At 38.4% G+C, this 26337-nt stretch overlaps 2 protein-coding genes across 4 annotated transcripts in view; one reads left to right on the top strand and one right to left on the bottom strand.

Annotated features, from left to right (window-relative positions):
* Positions 1-26337, bottom strand: part of XPNPEP3 (X-prolyl aminopeptidase 3) — a 73237-nt gene that overhangs the window by 46324 nt on the left and 576 nt on the right. For 2 of the 3 annotated variants that reach the window (XM_028115373.2, XM_088025386.1), the window contains exon 2: positions 10493-10609. In XM_028115373.2, the coding sequence (XP_027971174.1) occupies positions 10493-10609 (117 nt within the window). Of the gene's footprint in view, positions 1-9457; positions 9606-10492; positions 10610-26337 lie in introns of those variants that run through there. The other variant, XM_028115374.2, reaches the window with a different exon arrangement.
* DNAJB7 (DnaJ heat shock protein family (Hsp40) member B7) lies at positions 19306-20229 on the top strand. Its single transcript, XM_028115375.2, has 2 exons — positions 19306-19867; positions 20150-20229. Exons 1-2 carry the CDS (start codon positions 19306-19308, stop codon positions 20227-20229), a joined length of 642 nt encoding a protein of 213 aa, XP_027971176.2.

Raw genomic sequence — 26337 nt, 5'->3', positions numbered from 1 at the left:
TTCCTTGCTCAGTGAGGAGTCTGCTTCTCCCTCTCCCTTTGCCCCTCCCCCTGCTCTTGTGTCCACGTTCTCTCTCTCTCAAATAAATAAAATCTTTTTTAAAAATGGAACGAATCCCAAATTTTATAGTGGTAATCTATGGGGATTGAGTTAAGACTGAGATTTTCTTTTTAACATGCTTTATTTATTTAGAGAGAACACATGCCAGTGGGAGGCAGAGGGCAAAGGGAGAGGGAGACAGAGAATCTTAAGCGGGCACAACGCCCAGTGCAGAGCCCAACATGGAGCTCGATTTCACAACCCTGAGATCATGACCTGAGCTGAAATCAAGAAGTCGGTCACTTAACTGACTGAACCACCCAGGTGTCCCTTTCTAACATCTTTTTAATATTACTTGAATTTTGTTTCAATGAGTATATACTCTCAAAATTAAAATCCCAAATAAAGAGAGACATCATGGGCAGTCCATGTCATACTCATAACCTACAATGGTTCTTTGTTGTCCATTAGATCAAATTCAAACTCTTAAGTAGATTTTAATGCTCTCTACCAGGTGATTCCAATTTATCTGGTCAACTTTTAAAGAACAGCTTGAGATATTATCTACATAGCATACAATCCACTCACTTAAATGTACAACTTAATGGTTTTTGGTACAGTCACAGAATTGTACAAACATTACAAAAACCAACTTTAGAGTATTTCATCACTCCCAAAATAAACCCCTGCCCATTTCCTCCCAATCTGCCCAAGCCCATGGCAACCACTAATCTATTTTCTGTGTCTATGGATTTGTCTATTGTAGAGATTTCACATAATGACATCACATAATATATGGTCTTCAGTGATCTGGCCAACTTTTTTTTTTATCATTTCTCCAAGTATTCTGAAATTAATTCCTTCTTATGTCTTACATGGGTCCAATCTGTTCTTTCCCTATTACCTTGCTTACAATGTGTCCCTTTTCCAAAATCTCTTCTCCCTCCACAGCAGTTCCATTCCCAAGATTTCAGGCTCAATGCATGTTTGTTTTTAGACTCCTCTTATTCAAAAGGCTCTCCTGATGGGCCCAGGTCATGTTGATTTGTCCCTCTTATTTTTTTTAAGTTAATGGTTTCATTTTCTTATACATACATCCTATAGTTGTGTATAAAGGTAATCACATCATACTGAACTCTTTCTCTTTTTTTTAAGATTTATTTATTTATTTGAGAGAGAGAATGAGATAGAGAGAGAGAACATGAGAGAGGGGAGGGTCAGAGGGAGAAGCAGACTCCCTGCCGAGCAGGGAGCCCGATGCGGGACTCGATCCCGGGACTCCAGGATCATGACCTGAGCTGAAGGCAGTGGCTTAACCGACTGAGCCACCCAGGCGCCCCATACTGAACTCTTTCAATAAATATTTTCCCCCTTTTCCTTTGCTGTTTGATTCGTCACTTCCCTTCCCTCCTTCTACCCACACAAACACCTCACCCACACTGGTAATCTAGCATGTATCCTTTCCTATTTTTCTCAATACTCATATACTTGCATTTAGGGTTTTTTTTTGGTCACAAAAAGTGTTTTACAAACAGGGGATACTACACATTCTTCTGTATCTTGCTTTTCTATCGCAGTGACACCTTATAGAAATCCCTCCCACCAAGTCATCTTGCATAGCTTCAATTCATTCCGCTTGATGTCTCCATATATTTCTTGGGGTGATGTATCATAACTTACTGGTCCATTTCTATACTGGTGGGCATGTATATTGTTTTCAGCTTTTTGCTGTAATAATAAACATCCTTGTACTTATCCTGGTACCTTTATGCCTTATGTACTGGTGCTTTCTATGGGATGGTCCCAGGACAGACATTGCTGGGTCAAAGACCTCTGAATTTTCTTAGTACTCATGTTCAGTACATGAAACTCAGCTGTTTATGATTGCCTTGGAAGAGTCCAGTTGTTTTACCTATGTATAGTTTATCTCTCCAGCAAACTCTATAGTTTGCATTTCATTAATAAAATAACTTTTATTTATGTATAAGAGAAAAAAATCTACATTTTTATTGATGAAGTTGGTAAGAAATAAAAGGTAAATAAGCCAACAGAGTCAGTCCTGGAAGAGCTCACATTGCATTCCGTCCCCCCGCCCACCGAATTGAACTGGCTAAGAGTCCTCTAGGGTTCTTGGGCAGAATACCGAACTTTGTACCAGAGCCCAGAAAAGCTTAACTATTTATCTCTCTGATAATTATTCATGTTAAGTCTACCACTGTTAACCAACACTGGAAATTTCCCAATGTACCAAGCAGTAAATACCCTCTTATAAAAGCAGAGGCTGGCTGTAACTGGTGGATCATCCAAACTTTCCTTTTTGTCTTCTCTTTTCTCCCTTTCCTGTGCTTTGCTTTGGTTTCCTCATAGCTATAGTCCATGTAATAAAGTTAAATTAGAAATCAGTTCATTCTGTGTTTTTTTTTAATTTTGGGAAATAAGAAAATTCACAATTTTAATGACCTTAATATATGTGTTCTCTCCTGTTCTCATTAATAACAAAGCATATACAGAGATATATTGGAAACAAACTTCTGAAAAAAGATACAATTATTTGGAAATCAAAAAAACAGCATTGGAAAACTATCTTTTACTCCCTTCAAGATACTCCTCTCCCTCTTCAATCCAATTTCATACAAATGACTACATGAGAAACATCTAAAACACTGGCTACCTTTTCCTAAGCTTATGAATCATCAACGCTATAGAGTGATCCATTAACTAAATGCTTCCAAACTTCTGAAATCTCAAAGTAACAAAGAACTCTTTGGTCATGACAAAAAATTATCCAAGGGAAAAAAGACATCTTTTCTTATCATTTGAAGGAGGAAATAAAAAAGGTGTGATAAAGTAATGAACTTTAACCCTAGAGGTAAACCTGGCAGTTGTTATGGCCTTTGATCATAAAACTAACCATTGTAATGGTCAAAATGGCCTGAATTTCTTCCGATAAAACTATATCTGAATAGACATTCTGGTAACTTTGTCACATTGTAATGTAGTAAGGAACAAAGTTAGTATTTTATCATGTGGAATCAGTTAAGGATAGAGGGGCTATTCTAACAAGCTTCTTTACCAATCAAATCCCTACATGTCACAATCTGGACTCTGCAAATAGCAAAGTCTCACAATCAATTCTGAGACTCTACCGCTAAGAGGAAGAGCTCTTTTAGGACATTTGGGATTGCTCTTCTTAAGAGAGTAAGAAAAATGTTCTTCATATTTAATCAGCCAAGCAGAAAACCCAAGAGGAAAGTTTTACAAAGACTGAAAATGGACGGAAAGATGCAAGTCTTTGCTACAATCCAGGTATGTATTTTAATTATTTCCCAAAAATAACTAGATTAGGATTTTAATATGGTCTGATTTTTGAACCAGCGTTCTTAAAAATCAATTGTTTAATATTAGGTAGTTTTTATTGTCTACAAGAAAGTAGTTTATAAACTGATCTATAACTATGTAGCTGGAGAATGGGGGTAAAAAAAGTTAAATGTTTCCTTTATAAAGTAAAACACAGACCTCTCTGAAAAAAATGAAATGACCAAATAAACAATTAAAGAAATACTCTAAATAGATTTTATTTGCATATATTGAGCAAAACAAGCCTGACAGAAAGGGTACATACTGTATGATTCCGAGAAGAGACCAAACAATCCATGTTGATAGAAACTGGAGCAATGGTTAAGGATGGAGAGGGGTTACTGACTGGAGGGGAGAAGACTTTCTGGGGTGATGAAAATGTTCTATATCTTGACTGAGGTGTGTGGGTTATATTGGCATCTACCTTTGTCAAAACTTACTGAATTGCCAACTCATGATGTGTACATTTAAGATCCGTGCAATTCATGATATGTAAATTTCATGACATTTAAAAAAGTATACTACTCTCTAAACTTGAAATACCTTTTACACTAAGACTTCCCTCAGGTGAATTTCTTCTTATTAAAAACCTATGACAAAAATAGACTTTTCAGAAGTTCCAGATAGTATTCTTTGGCACAAGTGTTTTGTATTGTTTTGTGGTTAAGTATGGACTCACAGTCAGACTTCCGTTGAGTTGGAATCCTGGCTCAACAACTTACTGAGTGACTTGGGGAGAGCTACCAAACTGCTTTATGATTCAGTTTTCTCATCTGTCAAATGGACATAGTAATAGCAATTACTTCTCAAAGTTGTCAGGAGGATTAAATAAGTTAAAATACTTAGAACAGTAAGCACTATATAAATAGTAGATAGAATTATTACCACCATAAAGAATTACACTTAAAGGGGTGCCCTGGGTGGCTCAGTCATTAAGCATCTGCCTTTGGCTCAGGTCAAGATTCCAGGGTCCCCGGATCAAGCCCCGCATCAGGCTCCCTGCTCCGCAGGAAGCCTGTTTCTCCCTCTCCCACTCCCCCTGCTTACATTCCCTCTCTCGCTGTGTCTCTCTCTGTCAAATAAATAAATAAAATCTTAATACTTAAAGATGTCCTTCTGGTAATCCAAAGCCAGGGAGGACACTGAAAGAGTAAACTTTACTATCCCTATCAAAGTAATATTTACACAGAAACCCTGAAAGTCTTTGGCTTTCTCCCACAATAAGAAGGAGTCTCATGTGATTCAGAAGCTTTTTATTATTCAGTTCTTTATAAGTTTCCCGATTCTTGTCTAGAGCAGATTCTTGCTGATCTTTACTTCAGAGATTTTGCTCAATATGAATGAGAAATATGCACAAAGGTTAAAGAGAAATAGAAAAGTCATTTATTTCTAATGTATCAGTATTTAAACCACAGGAAAATTATCTCCAATTTTCTTTTCTCCCAGCATTAAAAAAGAAAGAAATACTCCATAATTCTGCACTAGATGGCAGTTTATGGAATTTCTATAAGCTAATTATCAGTATAATGGTAACTTGAAATGAGTAATCAACAAACACCATACATATAGGCTAAATATATAGGTTTAGTCACCTGTAAATTTATATATGTAACCACTCCAGTCTTTATTCTGCATTAAAATCTATTTCAGAAAATGAAGACAAGAGGAAAATGCACAATCAATACAAATAATGTGGTCATTTAAAAAATTCCACAGGTACAAAGGAAGTGAGAAAAGAAAATATATTACTTTATTCAAAAAGAGGTAGGGGCGCCTGGGTGGCTCAGTCAATTAAGCCTCTGACTCTTGGTTTCAGCTCAGGTCATGATCTCATGGGTTGTGAGATCGAGCACCCGTCCCCCTTGGGCTTTGCGCTCAGTGGGGAGTAAGCTTGAAGATTCTCTCCCTCTGCCCCTCTCCCCCAGCTCATACGTGTGCATTCTCTCTCAAATAAATAAATCTTTAAAAAAAACAACAACACAGGTAGACTTCATGGTGAAATATCTATTAAAAAAATTAGACCCTGAACTTAAATTTAAAATCCATAGAATGCAAAACTTTTTTTAAAGATTTTATTTATTTACTTGAGAGAGAGAGAAAGATCAAGAACACAAGCAGGGGGAGCAGCAGGCAGAGGGAGAAGCAAAATCCCTGCAGAGCAGGGACCTCGATGCAGGGCTCCATCCCAGGACCCGAGGATCATGACCTGAGATGAAGGCAGAGGCTTAACCAACTCAGTCACCCAGGCGTCCCAAAACTTTTTTTTTAAGATTTTATTTATTTGAGAAAGAAAAAGAGAGAGCGAGGGAACACGAGCAGGGGTAGGGGCAGAGGCAGACAGAGAAGCAGACTCCACACCTACCAGGGAGCCCAATGTGGGGCTCAATCCCAGGACACTGGGATCATGACCTGAGCTGAAGGCAGACGCTTAACCAACTGAGCCACCCAGGTGCCCCTCTAGAATATAAAACATTTTTATACTACTATTCTGCTCATCAGGTGTAATCTATAAAAAGTGTTTTGAAACGGCTACATAAATGTAAAGTCATCATTCAGTAAACTCTGTGATGGTGGTGATGATAAAGCTATGAATGAGTTTAAGAACTGAGTGTTTGGGGATAAGGATGTAAGAGAGGTGTGGGGAAGGCACACTCTGCTTCAAAATGTGACCTGTGGCCAAAGATCTGGTTTTAGGCATCTCATGCACCCACATGAATGAGTACCCATTAGGCAAGTGGTGTGCATCAGAAACACCTAGGGAGCTCTTCAAAACATATGGCCTAAGCCCTTCCCTTGAGATTCTGATTCAGTAAGTCTATAGGATCATGGCATGTATGTATATTTTTAAAAAGCTCACCCAGCAGTCTAGGCAGATTCAGACCACCTGGAATTTCTGTCATTTCTTGGACATATATTTTAATCTTTTATATAGTATAAAAATCTTACCCCACCAAAATAAATCTTGATCTTTTAGATACTGAAGTCAACCATTTTAACAAAACTTAAAAAAAAAAAATACACCCCTTGCTCAAGGCAGAACTACAACTAAACTATGACTGAAAGATGGAGACCTAATTGGTTTTGACACTTCTTTTTTTTAAGATTTTATTTATTTATTTGAGAGAGAGAGAATGAGAGATAGAAAGCACGAGAGGGAAGAGGGTCAGAGGGAGAAGCAGACTCCCTGCTGAGCAGGGAGCCCAATGTGGGACTCGATCCCAGGACTCCAGGATCATGACCTGAGCTGAAGGCAGTCACTTAACCAACTGAGCCACCCAGGTGCCCGGTTTTGACACTTCTAAGGGAAGAAGATTCAGGAATTATTATCTAGCACCCACTCTAGAACCAACCTTTTCATCATTTTAAATATTATACTTGACAGTAACTGTAGAGCCTCAGCCATTATATTTGATGATAAGGGACAAACAGCTAAATGGTAAAAGCATTCCCTCATATTGTAGGGCCACACAGCTATAATCTGAATACTTCCCAATGAATCTCTTTAATATTGTAGTTGAAAGAAAAACAAGTGGTTCTGGGTATGTTGGACAAGTCATTCTCACAAGCCCAACTCTCTTTCTTAAAGCGCTATAAACTATATCACATATTCCAAAATTAATTGTGTCCAGGAATGTAACACTGTTAGAAATATAGGTTCTTGGAAATAATGCTTCATTAGGCAGTAGTTCTTCCTATTCTCTGATAAGTTGCAGTGTTTATGTGAGTTGAACACCTTGCTGTTCTGTTAATGACAGCATTACTCCTGTGGCAATGTCCGGGAACTATGTAAGTATCCATCTGCACAGATATTATAAAAAGTAGATTCATGGGGCACCTGGGTGTTTCAGTTGTTAAGCGTCTGCCTTCGGCTTGGGTCGTGATCCCAGGGTCCTGGGATCAAGCCCCACATCGGGCTCCTTGCTTGGTGGAAAGCCTGTTTCTCTCTCTCCCACTCCCCCTGCTTGTGTTCCTGCTCTCCCTATCTCTCTCTATCAGATAAATAAATAAAATCTTTAAAAAAAGAAAAGTAGATTCACACTATATAGCTCAGAATGCCACTTGCCTTCCTGCATGGAATCACTTTTTCCTGCTGGGGAGGTAAGTGGCAGGCATATCAGTGATCAAGGAGGATGAACTGACATTTTCTGTCTCTACAAATACAGTCCTTAGCACCGGTATGGCAATGTTAAAAAAGAAGAAATGGGGGGTGCCTTGCTGGCTCAGGCAGTACAGCATGTGACCTTGATTTTGGGGTTGCGAGTTCAAGCCCCATGTTGGGCCTAGAGATTACTTTAAAATAAATACATACATACATACTTTAAGGAAATAAGTTTTAGAAATCTCTAGGAGACCTTGGGGGGAGTCAGTCTGATTTTTTATTTCCATCTCAAGCAGTAGTAGCACGGTTAGAATTCCTTTATCTCTAAGCCATTCTGCTGAGTATTTTCCAGGTTACTCTTGCTTCAGGAAACTTGGATGGATATGGCCAGGAGAAATCGAGAGGAAATAGCTCCCCAGAATTCAGAAAGAGCTGAACCCCAGTAATTTCATTTCTAAGAATTTATTTTTAGGAAATAACTGATTGGTATACAAAGTATACACATGTGTATACACACACACACAGACACACATACTTCTATATAAAAAATAAGTCTAGAAAGATACATATACCAAAATTTCAACAGTGATTTTCCATGAGCAGTGGAATTATGAGTAATTTTTTTAAAAAATATTTTTACCTGTATTCTCTAGTATTTCTTTAATACATATGGATCTTGTGTAATAATTAGAGAAAGGATTGAGGTATTTCCCAAAAGTTTTAAGTACTTCCAAGTACTGGGAAAACAGCTATGCCAAACATGAAATTTTTTGAAGAAAACCAAGTAACAGATGATATAATTTCATACTCCAAACTAACCAACTGACTGCCTCTGTGAAGGAAACTTTTAAAAAAATATTACATGCCTTTTATTTTTTCTCAATAATTTACTCTTTCTCCACTCCATAATCATTTTAACACTTCCATGTCTACCTAGAGAAAGACAATTGATTAATACTTTGGATACTTACATAAGGCAAAAACTGTATACCTGCTTTCTTTAACACTGATCATTCTGTTTTAAAATTCCATCTACTTCTGGTGAAATAAGTCAATCAGAGAAAGACATGTATTATATGACCTCACTGATATGAAGAATTCTTAATCTCAGGAAACAAACTGAGAGTTGCTGGATTGGTGGGGGGTGGGAGGGACGGGGTGGCTGGGTGATAGACATTGGGGAGGGTATGTGCTATGGTGAGTGCTGTGAATTGTGCAAGACTGTTGAATCACAGATCTGTACCTCTGAAACAAATAATGCAATATATGTTAAGAAAAAAAAAAGAAGATAGCAGGAGGGGAAGAATGAAGGGGAGTTAATCGGAGGGGGAGACGAACCATGAGAGATGGCCTCTGAAAAACAAACTGAGGGTCCTAGAGGGGAAGGGGGTGGGAGGATGGGTTAACCCGGTGATGGGTATTAAAGAGGGCACGTTCTGTGTGGAGCACTGGGTGTTATGCACAAACAAACAATGAATCATGGAACACTACATCAAAAACTAATGATGTAATGTATGGTGATTAACATAACAATAAAATTCAAAGTAAAAAAAAAATTCCATCTACTTCTAACCCCTCTTACCCCAATGTCTAAAACCCTATGTCCAGAAGAATAAAAATTAAGACAGACATCTCTTTCCCCCCCACAGCTGATATGAACATAATACATTTATGAATATGTATCATTTGTTTACAAGCATTTTTTATACAGTTATGCACGTAATACACACAGAGAACAGTTTAGATAGAGGCCATCACCTTGACAATATGATTACTAGTTTCAAGGCCTAGAAAATGCAGCTCACCATGTAAAAATATCTCACCACGAGAAATCAGTAATTTTCAAAGCTGGTAAAACTCAATGTCAATTCAACTTTTTTTTTTTTTAAATGAGGCTATAGGTAGGTTGATAGGTTAGAGAAATACTTAAATTAATACTAACTGGAATGCTAGTAAGCTTACCTTACAGCTTTGAAAAACTCTGATTTCTTGTGTATTTCAGTGGTGAGCTGCATTTCCTGAATCTCAGCCGATTTCCCAGCAGGAATTCCAGTCTGATGAAGAATCAGCAAAAGGAAGCCCTCACTGAGAGACACACTGGTATCATTCACTGAGTGGAGATAGTGAAAGAGTAACGTATTTCTAAAGGCAATTTAGATTATTAGTCCATATACTTACATAGTAAATACAGATTTAACTTCCCTTGGCAGAAGCAACAATTAATTTCCCTTGAAAATCTGACTGCTTTTTCTACAAAGCATTTGGTTTTGCCCTACCTACCTCTTTGGAATGGTATTCATTTACCACAGTTCACCCCTTAACTGCCTTTTTATCATTGTTATCACCTCTCAAAGCTGTGAAAATCAAATCTGGAAATCTAATGTAATCTACCTAGCAATATTTTTGTTAAATGAAGTGAGCATTTAGTACTCTCAAGAAAAACATGTTTTCTTTTTTTTTGAGTAGGCTCCATGCCCAACACGGGGCTTGAACCCACAACCCTGACATCATGAGTCTAATGCTCCACTGAGTGAGCCAGCTGGGTGCCCCAAGAAAAACATGTTTCCTAAAGTGTCTTTAACATAGCACTTTACAGGGAATCAATCGTTTGACTGACCTAGCAACTATGTCTTAGAAAGTAATGTAACTTTTCTTTTAAAATATCCTGAAATACATACTTTTCATTGATAATTCTGAATTGCAAGACTTATTGTATTTATTGCTCTAGATAGTGCCATCGACACAGTACCATTAGCCACATGTACCTTTTTAAGTTTAAAATTTAGTTAGCTAAAAAATAAAATAAAATAAAACATTAAGTTCTTCAGTTGTACTAGCAACATTGTAAGTATGCAATAACCACTTGTGGCTGGTGGCTACTGTATTGGGCAGCACAGATCTAGAACACTTACATCATCAAAAAAATTCTATTGGATAGCATAGTTCTAAGTAAAGCATCTAAATAGAGAGACAGTTATTATAGTTAAAAGGGCTTACCTGGTCTGAGGAGGTGTGGGTGTGTAAAGGGGCTGGGCTGGCCTAAGTACCGGTTTGGAATTCTCCTCTCTGGGATGGGCTGGAGGGAGTAGCTTCGCTGAGAACATGACAAGCATCCTGAAGGAAAAATAAAGTGAAATGGAACAATAATGCAGATAATCCTCACAGTATGTATACATTGATCTCCAGCAGATGGATGCTTTAGAAAAATGCAAGTTAGGATCTCCTTCAATATTTTTATTGCCCTTCCTCTGTGCCAGTCAGGGCCTGTGTTGGGCCCTAGGAATACAAAAATGAGATAATTTTTACTCTTAGCAACCTCAGTCTACTGCAGCATAATAGAGGTACATACACATAGAGTATGACTATGGTATGAATAAGGAGCTATGGGAACAGAAGGAAGGCAACAAACAGCAGCAAGGAAGGGCTAAGGGTATTTCACAGAGGTAGTGTGAAGCTGTGTCCTAAAATTCAGAAAAAGAGGGACACCTGGGTGGCTCAGTTGTTAAGCATCCGCCTTCGGCTCAGGTCATGGTCCCAGAGTCCTGGGATTGAGCCCTGCATCGGGCTCCCTGCTCAGCAGGAAGCCTGCTTCTCCCTCTCCCGCTCCCCCTGCTTGTGTTTCCTCTCTTGCTGTGTCTCTCTCTGTCAAATAAATAAGTAAAATCTTTAAAAAAATAAAAATAAAAAATAAAATTCAGAAAAAGAGAATTAACATTCTTATTGAGAATATGTGAAGTATGAGAAAATATGCACATGCTATCTCATTTAACCTTGGAAATGTTAGAGCTAGATTAAATCATGTCTGAAAAATGCTTAATCATGGTATACAACAAACACTATTATTAGCATTCATTCAACAAGATTTAAGCATGTGACTGGAACACATGCTAGAAAAAGACATGAGCAGGAGGACTATGTGCTGTGGTCTTCAAAGAATATACAGTCTACTGGAGGTAAAACAAAATGACATTATAACATGACATGGTGAACACCGGGGTGGATTCATTCACAAGGTTTTTTTGAGGGCAGAGACTAATACAATGTTGCGGGATGGGTACAAAGACAAAGATAAGCACACAGTGCTCTGGGGAACACAGAGAAGCACACAAAAGGTGCTGGCGTGGGACCGTAGAAGCAGGGGATGCCTACCCTGAATAAGAATTACTCAAGTGAAGGGCATCTGGCTGGCTCAGTTGGGAGAGCATGCAACTCAACATTGTAAGTTAAGAGCCCCATGTTGGGTGTAGAGATTACTTAAAGATAAAATCTTTTTTAAAAAATCAGTCAATTGAAAGAGAAATGGGTCTGGAAGGTGTTATGAATGAGATTAAGAAAGGGAAGGCATAGAAGGCACTGTGTGTGTGTGTGTGTGTAGCAGGGAAAAGAGTTTCAGGTCAGTGTTGCTGGAGGAAGATGAAAAGATTAGAAGACTGGGAAAGGCTTTATATGTATACCAAATTACGGAATTAGGATTTTAACTGCCATCATCATGGCTTTTTTACAAATAAGGAACTGGATTCAAAGAATTTGTGCCATGTTACACATTACTGGGGAAGCTGGAGTTCAAACCTAGGGTTTTTTTGGTTGTTGTTATTTTAGACTTTATTTATTTGAGAGAGGGACAAAGCGTGCACCAGCAGTGGGAGGGGCAGAGGGAGAAGGAGACTCCTCACTGAGCAGGGAGCCCTAGGCCGGGCTTGATCCCAGGACCGGGAAACATGACCCGAGCTGAAGGCAGACGCTTAAGTGACTGAGCCACCCAGGCCCCCCCAAACCTAGGTTTATTAAACTCCAAAATCTTTGCTCTTATCCCTCCACCCTGTTGCTCAGTAGGTGTTCTCTGCTGATCCCAACAACACAGTCACTACTATACAATCTCCTCGTGAACGTACAATCACTACAACAGGAGGATGTGATGTCTGGATCAAGTTAAAGGTTTTTGTAGGGACTATGTAGTATGAATGAGGTGTATACATTTGGTGAGTGAGGAGTCTTAAATGTTAACTCTGAATTAAATTTACAGAGGATTACTGAAAAAAATTATAGCTTCTTGGATGATTAGAAAGACAAAATGGTAAAGGTTTCTGGGCAGTATGAAAATAGTTAAGAACAGTGAAAAATGAGAATAGGAAAAACAAGTATTTCCTGGAATCTAGCTTTAGAAAATGTACAGAATACATATTAGGGAATATGCCCAGTCTATATATATCGAAAGCTTAACAAAGATGAGGCAAGTGATTTACAGAAATACAGAGGACGGAGGAACTAGCTGGAGGACAACATAGGAACACAATCAACAAAGTCCTAACGTGGGAACACTACAGGACAAACAACTCTGTTTCTTCCACATAAATTTTATGGCAGGTAGGGCTGCTAAGAGATGGAAAGAGGAATTTGTAGGTTAAAAAAAAAAAATCTTAAAAATTATTATCAATTATAATTATGTGAACCTTATATGGATCCTGATTCAAGCAACAAATTGTAAAACAAGTATCCACTCATGCTGTTTATTATATTTATGAAAAAATTGGAAATTTGAATAATTGCATATTTGATGGTATTTGGGAAGTAATGTTTACTTCTTTAAGGTGTGATAATAGTGTTGTGGTTATGTTATTTTTAAAAATTATTTATTTATTTGTGGGGGGGTGTACAAGCAGGAGGAGCAGCAGAGAGGGAGAAACAGGCTCCCCACTGAACAGAACAGCCCCCCATGTGGGGCTTGATCCCAGGACCCCAGGATCACGACCTGAGCCAAAGGCAGATGCTTAACTGACTGAGCCATCGAGGCACCCCTGTGGTTATGTTAAAAAGGAAGAACCTTACCTTTTAGAGATATAAACTGAAATATTTACTGATGAAGTGATACAATCTGGGATTTGTCTCAAAATAACACAGGAGTGGGGTGGGTTGGGGAGAGGATGAAAGGGGTTTTGGATGAAAGAAGACTGGCCATGAGTTGGCAACTGTTGAAGCTGGGTGATGGGTACATGGGAGTCCATTATATACTACTCCATCTACTTATATGTTTGATATTTTCATAATAAGAGGTAAAAAAGATGAGTTTAGAGACAAATGAAGGAAATAAGTATGCATTCTGAAAGGCAATCTAAGACAGAGTTAAAGCTAGCAATGGTATAGTAGAAAAAAGTGCCAATTCTATGATCTATGTGATCTTGACATGTTACATAATTCCTTTACGCTATTTTTTTTACCTGTGAAATAATGCAGTTATAGTAGATAGTGGATTTCAACCTTTTAAAACCAAGATCCACAGTAAGAATATATTTTACATGGTAACCTAGTATACACAGACATATAAATATGATACATATAAAAATTTCACTAGGGGCGCCTGGGTGGCTCAGTCAGCTGAGTGTCTGACTTGATTTCAGCTCAGGTCGTGATCTTGGGGTCATGGGATGGAGCCCTGCATTGAGCCCCATGCTTGGCGTGGAGTCGATTTGTCCCTCTCCCTCTGCTTCTGCCCGCGCTCTCTCTCTCTCAAATAAATACATAAAATCTTTAAGAAAAATTTCACTAAATATTATTCTTTCTATGACTGATATTTGTCTGCCCTATTCCATTAAAAAGTTTCTCAGTACACTACAATGATTTTATTACTGCAATTTCTCGAATGGTGGCCCCCAAAAGATATGTCCGTGTCTTAATCCCCAGAACCTGTTAATTTACTTGGAAAAGGTGTCTTTGCAGATGTAATTAAGGATCTTGAAATGAGGAGATCCTTCTTTATCACCTGGGTAGGTCCTCAATTCAATGACAAGTGCTCTTATAAGAGAAATGCAGAGAGAGATTTCAGACAGACGATAAAACAGAAGAGGAGGAAGTAATGGGACCATGGAGGCAGAGATTAGAGTGATGTGGCCACAAGCCAAAGAACACCTACAGCCACCAGAAGCTGAAAAGGTAAAGAGCAGATTCTTTCCTAGAGCCTTTGGAAGGAAGACAGCCCTACTGACACTTGATTTCAGACCTCTGGCCTCCAGAGCTGTGAGAGAATTCTATTATTTTAAGCCACCATGTTTGTGGTGATTTGTTATGGCAGCCTCAGGAAACTAATACCATGACCTACTAAGATTACAACTTGCCATTGGAAAACACTGCACTAAAATGCTATCTCCGTACTGAGAGAAGCTCTAGTTCAGGAGGAGGAGGGATGTGAGGATGCTCAGTAATTTTTAAGAGCATAATGGGATCCTGAGAACAACCCCTGCCTCAACCAAACATCAGATTCCCTACAGTATTACTTGCAAACACCTGCAGAAATGACCTTCCCCAACACATAGTAGCTTTTGGCCCACTTTGGTTTTTAGTTATTTGATCCTTGATATTTCTGTTTCTTGAAAGCACAGAAGGCACAAGGAGGAGATGATAATGGGTTGGGTTGTCCATGTACAAGACTGTGCTGGTGGAGTGACTGGGATGGAGTGTTATGAAGAAAAGGAAGACAGTTAGGAGTTTAGAACTACCTGAGTTTTCTTCACCTGTAAGCAAACTTTTTTTTAAAAGATTTTATTTATTTGAGAGAGAGAGAGACAGGGAGCTCACACACCAGCAGGGGGAGGGGCAGAGAAAGAGGGAGAAGCAGACTCCCCTGCGGAGCAGGGAACCAGACGCTGGTCTCAATCTCAGGGCCCTGGGATCATAAACTGAGCCGAAGGCAGACGCTTAACCGACTGAGCCAACCAGGCGCCCCAGCAAACTCTTGTCCTAATCAAAGCTCACAGAATATAGCATAAAGCTCCATTTTTCCTTATTACAACAAATAGTAGAGGCACAGTGTATTTAATACTTCCCAATCCCAGCATCACTGATAATAATGATCATAACAGCTAACATTTTACTGTTTATGATATTGCAGAAAGTATTCTAAGTACTCTACATGTATTAACTTATTTAATCTTTATAGCTGTGTGAAGTAAGTACAATTCTAAATTTTTAACTAATTTTTGAACTGGTAACATGTTCATATGGATCAAAGTTCAAAAGATATAGAACTTACAGGGAAAAGCCTTCCTCCCACACCTTTCCCCAAGTTACCCTGTACCCCTTCCTTGAGACAACCACTATTACCACTTTTTTTGTTGAAACCACATCTATTTATTGGTATCCCCTTCTTTAAACAAATAGTAGCATGTATGTTTGAGGTAGATGTTACTACAATACTGCCCATTTAAAGATGAGAAAAAAAGATACACAGGAATGTTAAGAAACTTGCCCAAGATGAAGAATTACTGAGACAGAACTAGGATTTGAACAATCTATTTATAGAGCCCATAACCATTGGACTATATTGTCTACACTACTTACTTTTACTTTGACAGTAAAATAACTTAATATAAAAAGTTAACCAATTCTCTTTTTCTGTTTAAATGAAATAATACTAGAAAACCCAATCCTTCTATTTTGGTCCACTTCCTAGCACAGTAAGCTTAAGTCTAAAAGATGTAAATAAACAATACTTTTACCTACATTTAAGTAAACAGGATTTTTTGCCCAAATGACACATAATTAGTTGGTAGCAAAACTGGTAATGTTGAGTCCTATTTCTAAAATCCAATTCAATTCAAAGTAGGGCCATTTCCTTAGTATAGACCCTCCTCAATTCACCTGGACTACTACGTCTCCAAACTGGTGTGCCTTTCTTGGATCTTGTCCTTCTTTAATTCATCCTCTATAGCTATACTATTTCCAAAGTACCCCTCTAGTCCTTTGCCTCAATGTCCTCAAAGGTATTGTCACCCAACTCAGGTTTAAATTCAGGATCTGTCCTTAACCTTCCAGCTTCTCACACAAACACTATATACCTAGAATTTTCTACCTTTCAGAATGCACTTTAAACCCTAGCTTAGCACCCTTCATGATCTGGCTCCTATCCATGCCTCCGCCTAATAATCCTCAAAGAAACATTATTGCAGCCACACTTTAAGAGCCCCAGCTAATTAGTCTGTACTGTAACAGTATTTACCTTTGAAAACACAGTTCTCTTGTCTAAAATGGCCTTTGCCTGCTTCTGTGAGCTCAAACATCACTTACTCTAGGATGCCTTCTCTTATAATTCCCCATCCTTGCGGATTCTGATGCAAATGCCCCTCCTCAATGCTCTCATGCTTAATTCTGTTTTAATACCTATGACACTGCACATAATTCTTAATTAGTTTGCCAGTCTATTATAAACTTTTGGAAGGCAGGGATTATTTTATTTCCCACTGATTAGATTGGGATATATTTTTAAGGTCAAAAGGCAACCAGGCTGCTTTTTGATTAGATGCAGAGAGTAAAGAAGAAAGAAATTAAGATGATTCTCAGGTTTTTTGGCTTGTCTCAGGTTTTTTGGCTTGAACGACTGGCTTTCAATGATTACACCATTAAACGAAATGGCAAAGACTGAGATACTTATTGGATATTCCAAAAGAGTACAAATAGTCAATCTGAAGTTCAGGGGGTAAAATAACAGGCTAGATATATAAATTAAGATTTCATAAGCACATCGGTGGTATCTAAAGCCTTGGGACTGGATATTACCTACCAAGACTATGTAGATCAAGTTTAGTTACATTTTAGTGTGAGAAGGAAAAGCACAGGAGAAAGGAAGAAACTAGAGGAATGTGGTATTTAGGAAGTTAAACAAGTGTCTTAATAGAGGGAAGTGCTCACCCATGTCAAGTGCTGCTAAATACAAGGAGGCCAAAAGGAAAACTACTGGATTTGGCAACATAGAAGTCACTGGAGACCTGGACAAGAACAGTTTTAGTAGAATATAAAAAGATAGAAGCCAAAATGGGTAAAGGTGGTCAAAAGGTACAAACTTCCAGTTATAAAGTTCTGGGGGATGTAACGTACAACATAGTGACCATAGCTAACGATTCTTCATTGCATATTTGAAAATTGCTGAAAAACAAAGATCTTAAAAGTTCTTATCACAAGAAAAATGGGGTACATGGCTGGCTCAATCAGTAGAGCATGAGACTCTTGATCTCGGGGTCGTGAGTTCAAGCCCCACGTTTTGGGCAGAGTTTACTTGAAAAAAAAGTTCTTATCACAAGAAAAAAAATGTAACTGTGAAGTAATGGATGATAACTAAACTTCTTTTGGTAATCATTTTACAGTGTATACATATATCAAATCATTATATTGTACACCTTAAACATATATGTCAATTACATCTAAGACTGAGTAGTCTTAGAAGCTAGATTGGAGTGTGCCAACAAAATAGGATGGAAGAAAGGAGAAACATCAAGCAGAGACAATAATTTTGAGAAGTTTAACTGTCAAGAGATCAGAGAAAATGGCAGAGCAGCTAGAAGGGGTGAGAGATCAAGGGAGGAAGAATAATTAGAAGCAAATCCTTGTTATACCTTAACACTCTATTGAAGTTAGTTTTTCAGTGTTTCTTATATAAATTCCTCGAGAGTGGAATTTTCTGTTTTCTAATTCCTATCTGTATTACAGGTTCTTAATATATATTTGTAGAATGTCTAAAACCTGAACTCTTAAATCCTGGTCCAGGAAATGCAATATAGAATTTAGAATCAGATACATTCAAGTTCAAGTATCAGATTTTTCACTAATAAGCTAGGTAGCCTTAGACAAATTTACCTTTAAGAACCTCAGGTTTCTTATGGCCACAAAATATTCATTTTCTTGGAATGCTATTAACAATTACACGAGAAACTGTAAGTCACTTGGTATAGTATTTGACTTAAAGATGGTGCTCAAATAATGTTCAATATTATTATTATTTTCAGTGGCATCATGTGTATGCCATTCACACATACAGGTATACTGTAGAGAATTGAAAACCAATCTGAAGTAGCTCTCTGCCCCAATCACACTACAGTTTTTTGTTTTTTTTTTTGAGGGGGAGCACATATCACATTATTTTATTTGTTTTCTTTTTTATTTATATTCCGTTATAATGTGAACCATGAAAATCAGAATTTCTTGTTTAATACTATTAACATCTGTGGTTAAAACTGTGTCTCGCACAAAGTAGGCATTCAGTAATTATATACTGAATACGTAAGTGTACAATTTTCAAAATCTTTAACTACATGTTTTAAAGTAGTAAACTTTGAAGTCGGTAGACACTGTCATCTCAAATCATTCAATAGTGGCATGCAGAAAGCTTGTGTATTCTACTTCAGGAAGCCTTCCCTGAAACACCCCAAGTCTGGGCTAGGTGTCTCCCATGATTGCTTAGCATCCAGGGCTTCCCCCATCAGTCCTTATTACACTGTAATTGAGTTGTATTTCCTATTGAATTGCCTCTTGTCTGAAATAAACAAAAATGTCATCTACTTGAATACTTTTCCAGGTAGTTCACGATTTCTTCATTTTTCAAAATGAAACACAGAACTGGGAAATAAGTTATTAAGGCTCAGTAGCCTAGAGGTAATATTATGCAAGGGGCATGCTGTGGACATCAACAACAGGTCCCACTAGTTTATGAGGCATTGTTTGAGGCTTCCAGGAGAATATAGGAGAAATAGTCCAGAGGATGATCTGGTATGACTCTAGACTAGCTCTATTTGGAAGGTCTAGTCCCTACCCCAACCCCAGAATGACACCATCATGCAAACCTCTCTGACATAAGCTTATAACTCTGCTTGCCAGATAATCAGTGTCCTAATGTCTCCTAGCAGTGTCTAACATTGTCTTCAATGTAAAAATGTGCCTATTTGCGGTTACTGCCTCTACCACCACCGCCAGGAGAGCTTGAGCTGAGAGGAAACTATGGTTCTCCCTACTCAGACCCAGAAAACCCCTTTTCAACAATCTGTTAAAACATGGTGGATTACTATGAAGTTCTAGGAGTGCAGAGATATGCTTCACCTGAGGATATTAAAAAGGCTTATCATAAAGTGGCACTTAAATGGCACCCTGATAAAAATCCAGAAAATAAAGCAGCAGCTCAGAGAAAATTCAAAGTAGCTGAAGCATATGAGGTATTATCAAATAATGAAAAACGGGACATTTATGATAAATATGGCCAAGAAGGATTAAATGGTAGAGGCAGAATTCATTTTGATGATTTTGAATATGGCTTCACATTCCGTAAGCCAGATATTGTCTTTAGAGAAACTTTTGGTGAAAGGGACCCATTTTCATTTCATTTCTTTGAAGACTCACTTGAGGACCTTTTAAAGAGTCCAAAAAGCTCCCACGGAAGCAGAGGTACAAGATCCTTTTTTGCTACCTCCAGTAAATATCCGGTTTTTGAAAGATTTTCTTCATATGATACAGTATACACACCATATGGTTCACTGGGCCATGAGGGCCTTCATTCATCCTCCTCCCTGGCATTTGATGATAGTGGGATGAGCAACTACATATCTGTTACAGCTTTAGGTAAGGTTAGTAATAGCAGAAATACAAATACACAGAGAATTACTGAGAATGATCAAGAAAGAGAAGTTGACGATGATGGTGAGTTGAAGTCCTTCCTTATAAATGGTGTGGCAGTTGAAGAGGGCTTTGCAGAAGAATGCAGTTGGGGAAGAAAGTTATTCAACAGTTACTCACCAAAGTCCTACAGCCCCGAACATGTAACTCAATATACTTTGGTGGATAGTGATGAGCAAGATATACCTTGGGTCACCAGCAACTAGAATCCCTCTATTTTCTCAGCAGGATTCAAAGAAGGTGGTAAGAGAAAAAAAAAGAAGCATAAAGAGGTGCAGAAGAAGAAGTCAACCAAAAGGAATCGTTAAATTGACTCTTCAGACACATTATGTTCATATAACAATTGAACATGACTGTGTGTGTTTTGGTTAATCAGAGTTTTGTAGATAACATTTGTTTAATACTATACTAAGATTATGTTTTAACACGTTTAGCAGCATTGTGGACATTTGGTCAAAGGTTGTTTGGATTAAGTATGTCAGAAAAAGATGAGTTTGTGGTGACAGTGATGTTAAGAATTTGGAAAACAGCAAATACCATTTTACTTTCTTTTGAGCTAAACATTTACAAATCACAGAGTTTTTCTTTAGCAGAGCTTATGATCTATTTCATTCCTTTTATCTATTTGAAACTACTGTGCAAACTTCTGAAATGTGTATAGCATTAGGAGCTAAAAACATTAAGATACACAGGTTCAGACTATATAATTATTCATGAAATGAAATTTTTCCAATAGAGGCAGAGCATTTGACACATAAACACATTATAAATAAAAATTAAAATACTTTAAGTTAAAAATAGCCAGAATTATATTTGCACCCCCATGTTTACAGAAATTATTCACAATAGCCAAGAGGTAGAAGCAACCCAAATACCAATCAATGGATGAATAAACATACATACGGTGAAATATTATTCAGCCTTAAAAAGGAAATCCTGTTACATGCTACATGGGTAAACTTTGAAACATTATGGTAAGTGAAATAAGCCAGTCATAAAGACGAATCTTTATGATTCTACTTACATGAGCTAAGAAATTGATAAAAACAAAGTAGAATCGTGGTTACCAGGACAAGGGAGGGAGAGGTGTTCTTAATGGGTCTACTTTTAGATTTCAAGATGAAAAAGTTCTAGAAATCTGTTTCACAAAGTATATTTAAAAATGATTAACATGGTAAATTTTATGTTATGTGTATTTTACAATTAAAAAAGAAAACTAGACTTATCCTGGATTTCTCAGAGCAATGTGGCTATTTCATGTATGGTAGGCCTACAGTGAATCACTCCAGACAGGACATTTTCTATTTTCTTTTTTACTATATATTATGTACACAGGATATACAAAGACATTACTCTAAAACACCAACTTTAGCCAATGTAATTTAGGGTTATGATGGAAGAAAAATTAGTTACAGATACATCAGACATTGAGCAAGTGGTCTTAGCTAAATGCAGACATTTGCTTATTTTAAATGAATTTAATTTCAACACAATTACTTCTTAGCTTCCTCTAATTATTTTATTTTCAAAATATATTACTTTTCAGCCTATGGTATTTATTCATTCATTCATTCAATGGTATTTTTTGAGTACCTACTATTTGTCAGGTACTTGGGATACAGTAATGAACGAACACCAAAAATCTTAGCTGTTCCAGAGCTTACAAACTGGGCAAAGACAATAAACAAATACTAAGTAAAATATAATGTTAGTCATAGGTGCTAAAGAAAACAGAATAAAAGGGGACAGAAGTTTTGGAATACAAGGGTTGAAATTGTAGTTAAGGTAGCCAGAGAAAAATGATGGTTAACATCTGAGTAAAGATGTAAAGAAAGTAAAGGAGTTAACCATGTGGATATGAGGTGAAAGAGTATTCCAGAAGGAACAGCAAGTGAAATGTCTCTAAGGCTAGATGTGTAAGGTGTGTCCGAGGCTCACAGAGGAGTTCATTGTGAATAATTAAGAGAACAAGCAGATGAAGTTAGAAAGGTAACAGGAGGTCAGATTATGCAGGGACTGCTAGATCACAGTATGGACTCTTATTATAGGTGGGCCAGGAAGCCACTGGAGGCTCTGAGCAGAAGAGTGACATAATCTGACATATTTGAACAGGCCCACTCTGGCTGTTATTGTTTTTTGTTTGTTTTTTTAAATGATTTATTTTAGTAGGGTGGGCAGAGGGAGAGGGAGTCTCAAGCTGACTCCCTGCCGGGTGAAGAGTCTGACATCGGACTCTATCTCACGACCATGACATCATGACCTGAGCCAAGATCAAGAATTGGATACTCATGGGGCGCCTGTGTGGCTCAGTCGTTAAACGTCTGCCTTCAGCTCGGGTCATGATCCCAGGGTCCTGGGATCAAGCCCCACATCGGGCTCCCCGCTCCGCGGGAAGTCTGCTTCTCCCTCTCCCACTGCCCCTGCTTATGTTCCTTCTCTAGCTGTGTCTCTCTCAGTCAAATAAATAAAATTAAATAAAAAAAAAAAGAATTGTATACTCAACCCACTGAGCCATGCAGGCACCTCTAGCTGTTGTCATTAAGAAAAGACTCAAAGCAAGCAGATGTAGAAGCAGGGAAATCAGGATACTGCGAGAATCCAGACAAGACACTGTAATAGCTTGGTCCACAGTGGTAGAAGTAGGGGTGGTGAAGAGTGATCACATTCTGGATAAGGTCTACAGGCAGGGCCAAGCAGAATTTACTGACAGGCTGCATATTGGGTATTATAGGAGTCAAGGTTTTTCGCTTTAGCAACTGAGAGAAGGGATTTGCCATTATCTGAGATAGGAATGTAGGTGTTAAGTTTTGGATGTGCTACGTTTGAGATTCCTGAATTTATTGACTGAAAATAATTTCCTGGATTGACTTGCATTCTGCATATTCCTCGCCATTAAATTTTTTTTAGCGATCTATTGATATTAATCTTTTATCTCTTAGAAATGCAATGACTGCACATTTTAATGTGACTAAAAGATGAGAGCAAATAATCTAGCAAAACTAAAACCCAATCACCTTTGGCAAAATACAGTTCAGTGGCATATAGCAATGTAACAAATCTGGAAACCACAAAAGATTATAACAACTACTCTTTAAATGACTGCTACAGTAAAATGTGACCTTTTGCTTAATTTTGTTTGATTTTTAGTTGGTCGGTGGAGTCTATAGGAGGGACTGGGAACGATTTGCATTAACTTATTTTCAGGGGGCACCTGGGTGGCTCAGTCGGTTAAGCGTCTGCCTTCGGCTCAGGTCATGATCTCCCGCTCCCTGCTCAGCGGGGAGTGTGCTACTCCCTCTCCCCCCACCCCGCCCCCTGCTCAAGCTCTCTCTCTCAAATAAGTGAATAAAAATCTTAAAAAAATAAAAAAAATGAACAAAACTTATTTTCAGGAAATAAAGTCATAAGAGCTTAGAGTATTTTCTTTTATTTTTTAAAGATTTATTTATTTGAGAAAGAGAGAGCACGCACAAGCAGGCGGAGTGGCAGAGGGAGAGGGAGAAGCAGACTCCCGACTGAGCAGGGAGCCTGAGCTGGGGCTCAATCCCAGGACCCTGGGATCATGACCTGAGCTGAAGGCAGATGCTTAACCGACTGAGCCACACAGGTGCCCCGGCTTAGAGTTAAGCCCCAGCTTAATGCTACTTTTATAAAATGTGTTTAGTAAAGTTTATCTGTCATGTATCTGGGACTACTCAGAGTTGAAAAAAAAACCAATTTTCCAACAACAAAACCAAAAACCACTGTCTCTGAAAATTTAAGAATGCAACAAACAACATGCCCTCCAGTCCGTTTTTCCACTCTTAACAGATAACTAAAAATTCAGATTTAATCTTACTCAATAGCTTAAAATTATCCAATGGTTTCCCACTGCCTAGAGGAATGAGAATGTACAAGCCCTTTCATGAGCCAGCCACCAGCTTTTCTTCCTAACTTGTTTTTCTTTTTTTTAAATTTTATTTGACAGAGACACAGTGAGAGAGGGAACACAAGCAGGGGGGAGTGTGAGAGGGAGAAGCAGGCTTCTCATGGAGCAGGGAGCCTGAGAGGGGCTCAATCCTAGACCCTGCGACCTGAGCCGAAGGCAGATACCTAATGACTGAGCCACCCAGGCGCCCCCTAACTTGGTTTTTTAATCACCTCTTCCTACACCTTATGCTTGAGCCCAAATTTTTCCAAAATGTGTTCCAAGGGATACCAGTTCACCACAGAAAAAGGGCCCCATGGTCAAATACACTTTGCAAATTACTGCCAAATACCTTTTTTTTGGAGACTTAGAATTAGTCTATTATGGAGATGATGAAATGCAGCACTCCCCAAACTTATCTGACCACAGAACCATTTTAGTGTAACACCTACTACATGCCTATGAACATATTTCAAAAAAGCTCCTCCAGGCTTACTGAGGATTGGAAAGCTTTGTTCCATGCCTTTGCATATGCTCCCTTTGGCAGAATGACTGTTACTCTAGTCTGCTTGATAAAAGCCTTTTTCAAGTCTCAAATATCTCCTAATGTTTAAGGGCATGCCCACATTTCCTCTTGGCCTCTCCCTGCTCCCAGGAAACATCTATCACTTTTTCTTTTTCCCCATCACTGTTATTAAATTTAGTATGTTTTATTACAATTACTTGCTTCTTTGTCTACCACGATGGTAGAAACCATGCTCCATGCTTACATGTGGTGCTCAATGTTTGTTGAATGAATTAACTGCAAACAGGCTTTAAAAAAATTACTTATTCTTTAGTCAATGTTTTCACTTTAGGATTGCACGACTTTCACAGATGAGAAAGTTTCCTATGGTACTCAATACTCTGTACTACAGAGCCTTTCTAAAGAATGGCAACCAAGAGCACCACAGACATGCAAAGTTCTATTTATGAGCATATCAAGACAGTAAGATTTTCAAACTCTGAAACTTAGTAAAATCCCCAAATGACATTTTTTACGACCCATTACTGCCTTTCTTGAGCCCCTATGCCACTTGAGTCAAGACTCTATTAGAATCTATTGCTATACTGGCATTTATCTATTGCTTGTCTATCACCCTGACAAGACAGTGAGCAACGCCAGGGAAGCGGAGAGTCATCCACAGGGACTACTGAAGTTATTGAATGAAGAGAACATTCTTTTTGGCTCAATAAAAAGTTCCAAAAGGACTCTAATAAGCCAGAGTTAAGACCTAGTGGTGGGATAACAGAAAAAGGACTAGACAGCAATTATAGAACTAAAGTTGCTGACTTGCAACTTGTGATCCTGTGTTGGTTTCCATTCAGTAAAATGAGGACACCTGCCCTAACTTATTAGACTTGTGAAGATCCAAGGAGATAATCCATTCAAAACACCAATATATATATATCATGGTGTTAATGTTAGGAAGTAGTTAAATTTACTTATTGCTTTAAGGCAAAATGAAGCATAACGAATATATTTTTCAAAGATCTTGGCATTTATAATCCAATGTCTAGTGTTAAACTTCCACGGGGCACCTGGGTGGCTCAGGTCATGATCTCAGGGTCCTGGGATTGAGCCCCATATTGGGCTCCATGCTCAGCAGGGAGCCTGCTTCTCCCTCTCCCTCTGCTGCTCCCCCTGCTTGTGGTCTAATAAATAAAATCTTTAAAACAAAACTTTCATTAATAAGGTTTTACACAGAGCCTCAATTAAAAAAAGTCACAAGCAAAAGATGGTTCCAGCTCTAAATCATAGGTTGTGGCTTCTGTGATTAAGACTAGGTATCTCTTCATCTACTCCTATGGAGAAGAGCTTTCTGCAACTTAACTATTAGAATCAAAGAGCAAATTCTGTGCACTGGACAGTAGTTACTTTTTATTTTTTACAGGAAAAAAATCTTATAATTACCATCCCACTTTCATTAAAGTAGATCAATGTAAGAAATACACACCAAGGGGCGCCTGGGTGGCTCAGTCGTTAAGTGTCTGCCTTCGGCTCAGGTCATGATCCCAGGGTCCCTGGGATCGAGCCCCGCATCGGGCTCCCTGCTCCGCAGGAAGCCTGCTTCTCCCTCTCCCACTCTCCCTGCTTGTGTTCCCTCTCTCGCTGTCTCTCTGTCAAATAAATAAAATCTTAAAAAAAAAAAAAGAAGAAATACACGCCAAGCATGTGCTCTGGTTCACACATTGTGCACCTATTGGCCAAAAACCCTGAAATATGATCCAATGGCAGATCCGCCCGCAAGGTAGTTGATTCAGCTTTCACTGATCGAGGTTTATGTTCATCAGATTAACTGTTCACGATAGAGTACACCCTACAAGAATGGTCCCCATTATTCCTGGACTCCTTCATCTTGCCTTTACGGACAAGGCTTTCAGACATTAAAAAGCCCCGGGAGTATTTCCAAGCATTCTCTCTTCCGAGAGGAACCGCTCAAAGGATTTGTGTTACTAAACATGTTTC

This window comes from Eumetopias jubatus, unplaced genomic scaffold, assembly GCF_037043125.1.
Source record: "Eumetopias jubatus isolate StellerSeaLion01/CBP00866 unplaced genomic scaffold, mEumJub1_p1.0 scaffold_8, whole genome shotgun sequence".
In the NCBI taxonomy this organism is placed as follows: Eukaryota; Metazoa; Chordata; class Mammalia; order Carnivora; family Otariidae; genus Eumetopias; species Eumetopias jubatus.
The sequence above is the reverse complement of the archived record's forward strand: the minus strand, read 5'-3'. Positions and strand labels throughout refer to the sequence as shown.

What these genes read in the sequence shown, in the direction of transcription:
- DNAJB7 (XM_028115375.2), top strand. Translation starts at nt 19,306, where the DNA reads ATGGTGGATTACTATGAAGTTCTAGGAGTGCAGAGATATGCTTCACCT. An exon ending in CATATCTGTTACAGCTTTAG is followed by an intron (nt 19,868 to 20,149) that starts GTAAGGTTAGTA and finishes TTTTCTCAGCAG; the next exon opens with GATTCAAAGAAGGTGGTAAG.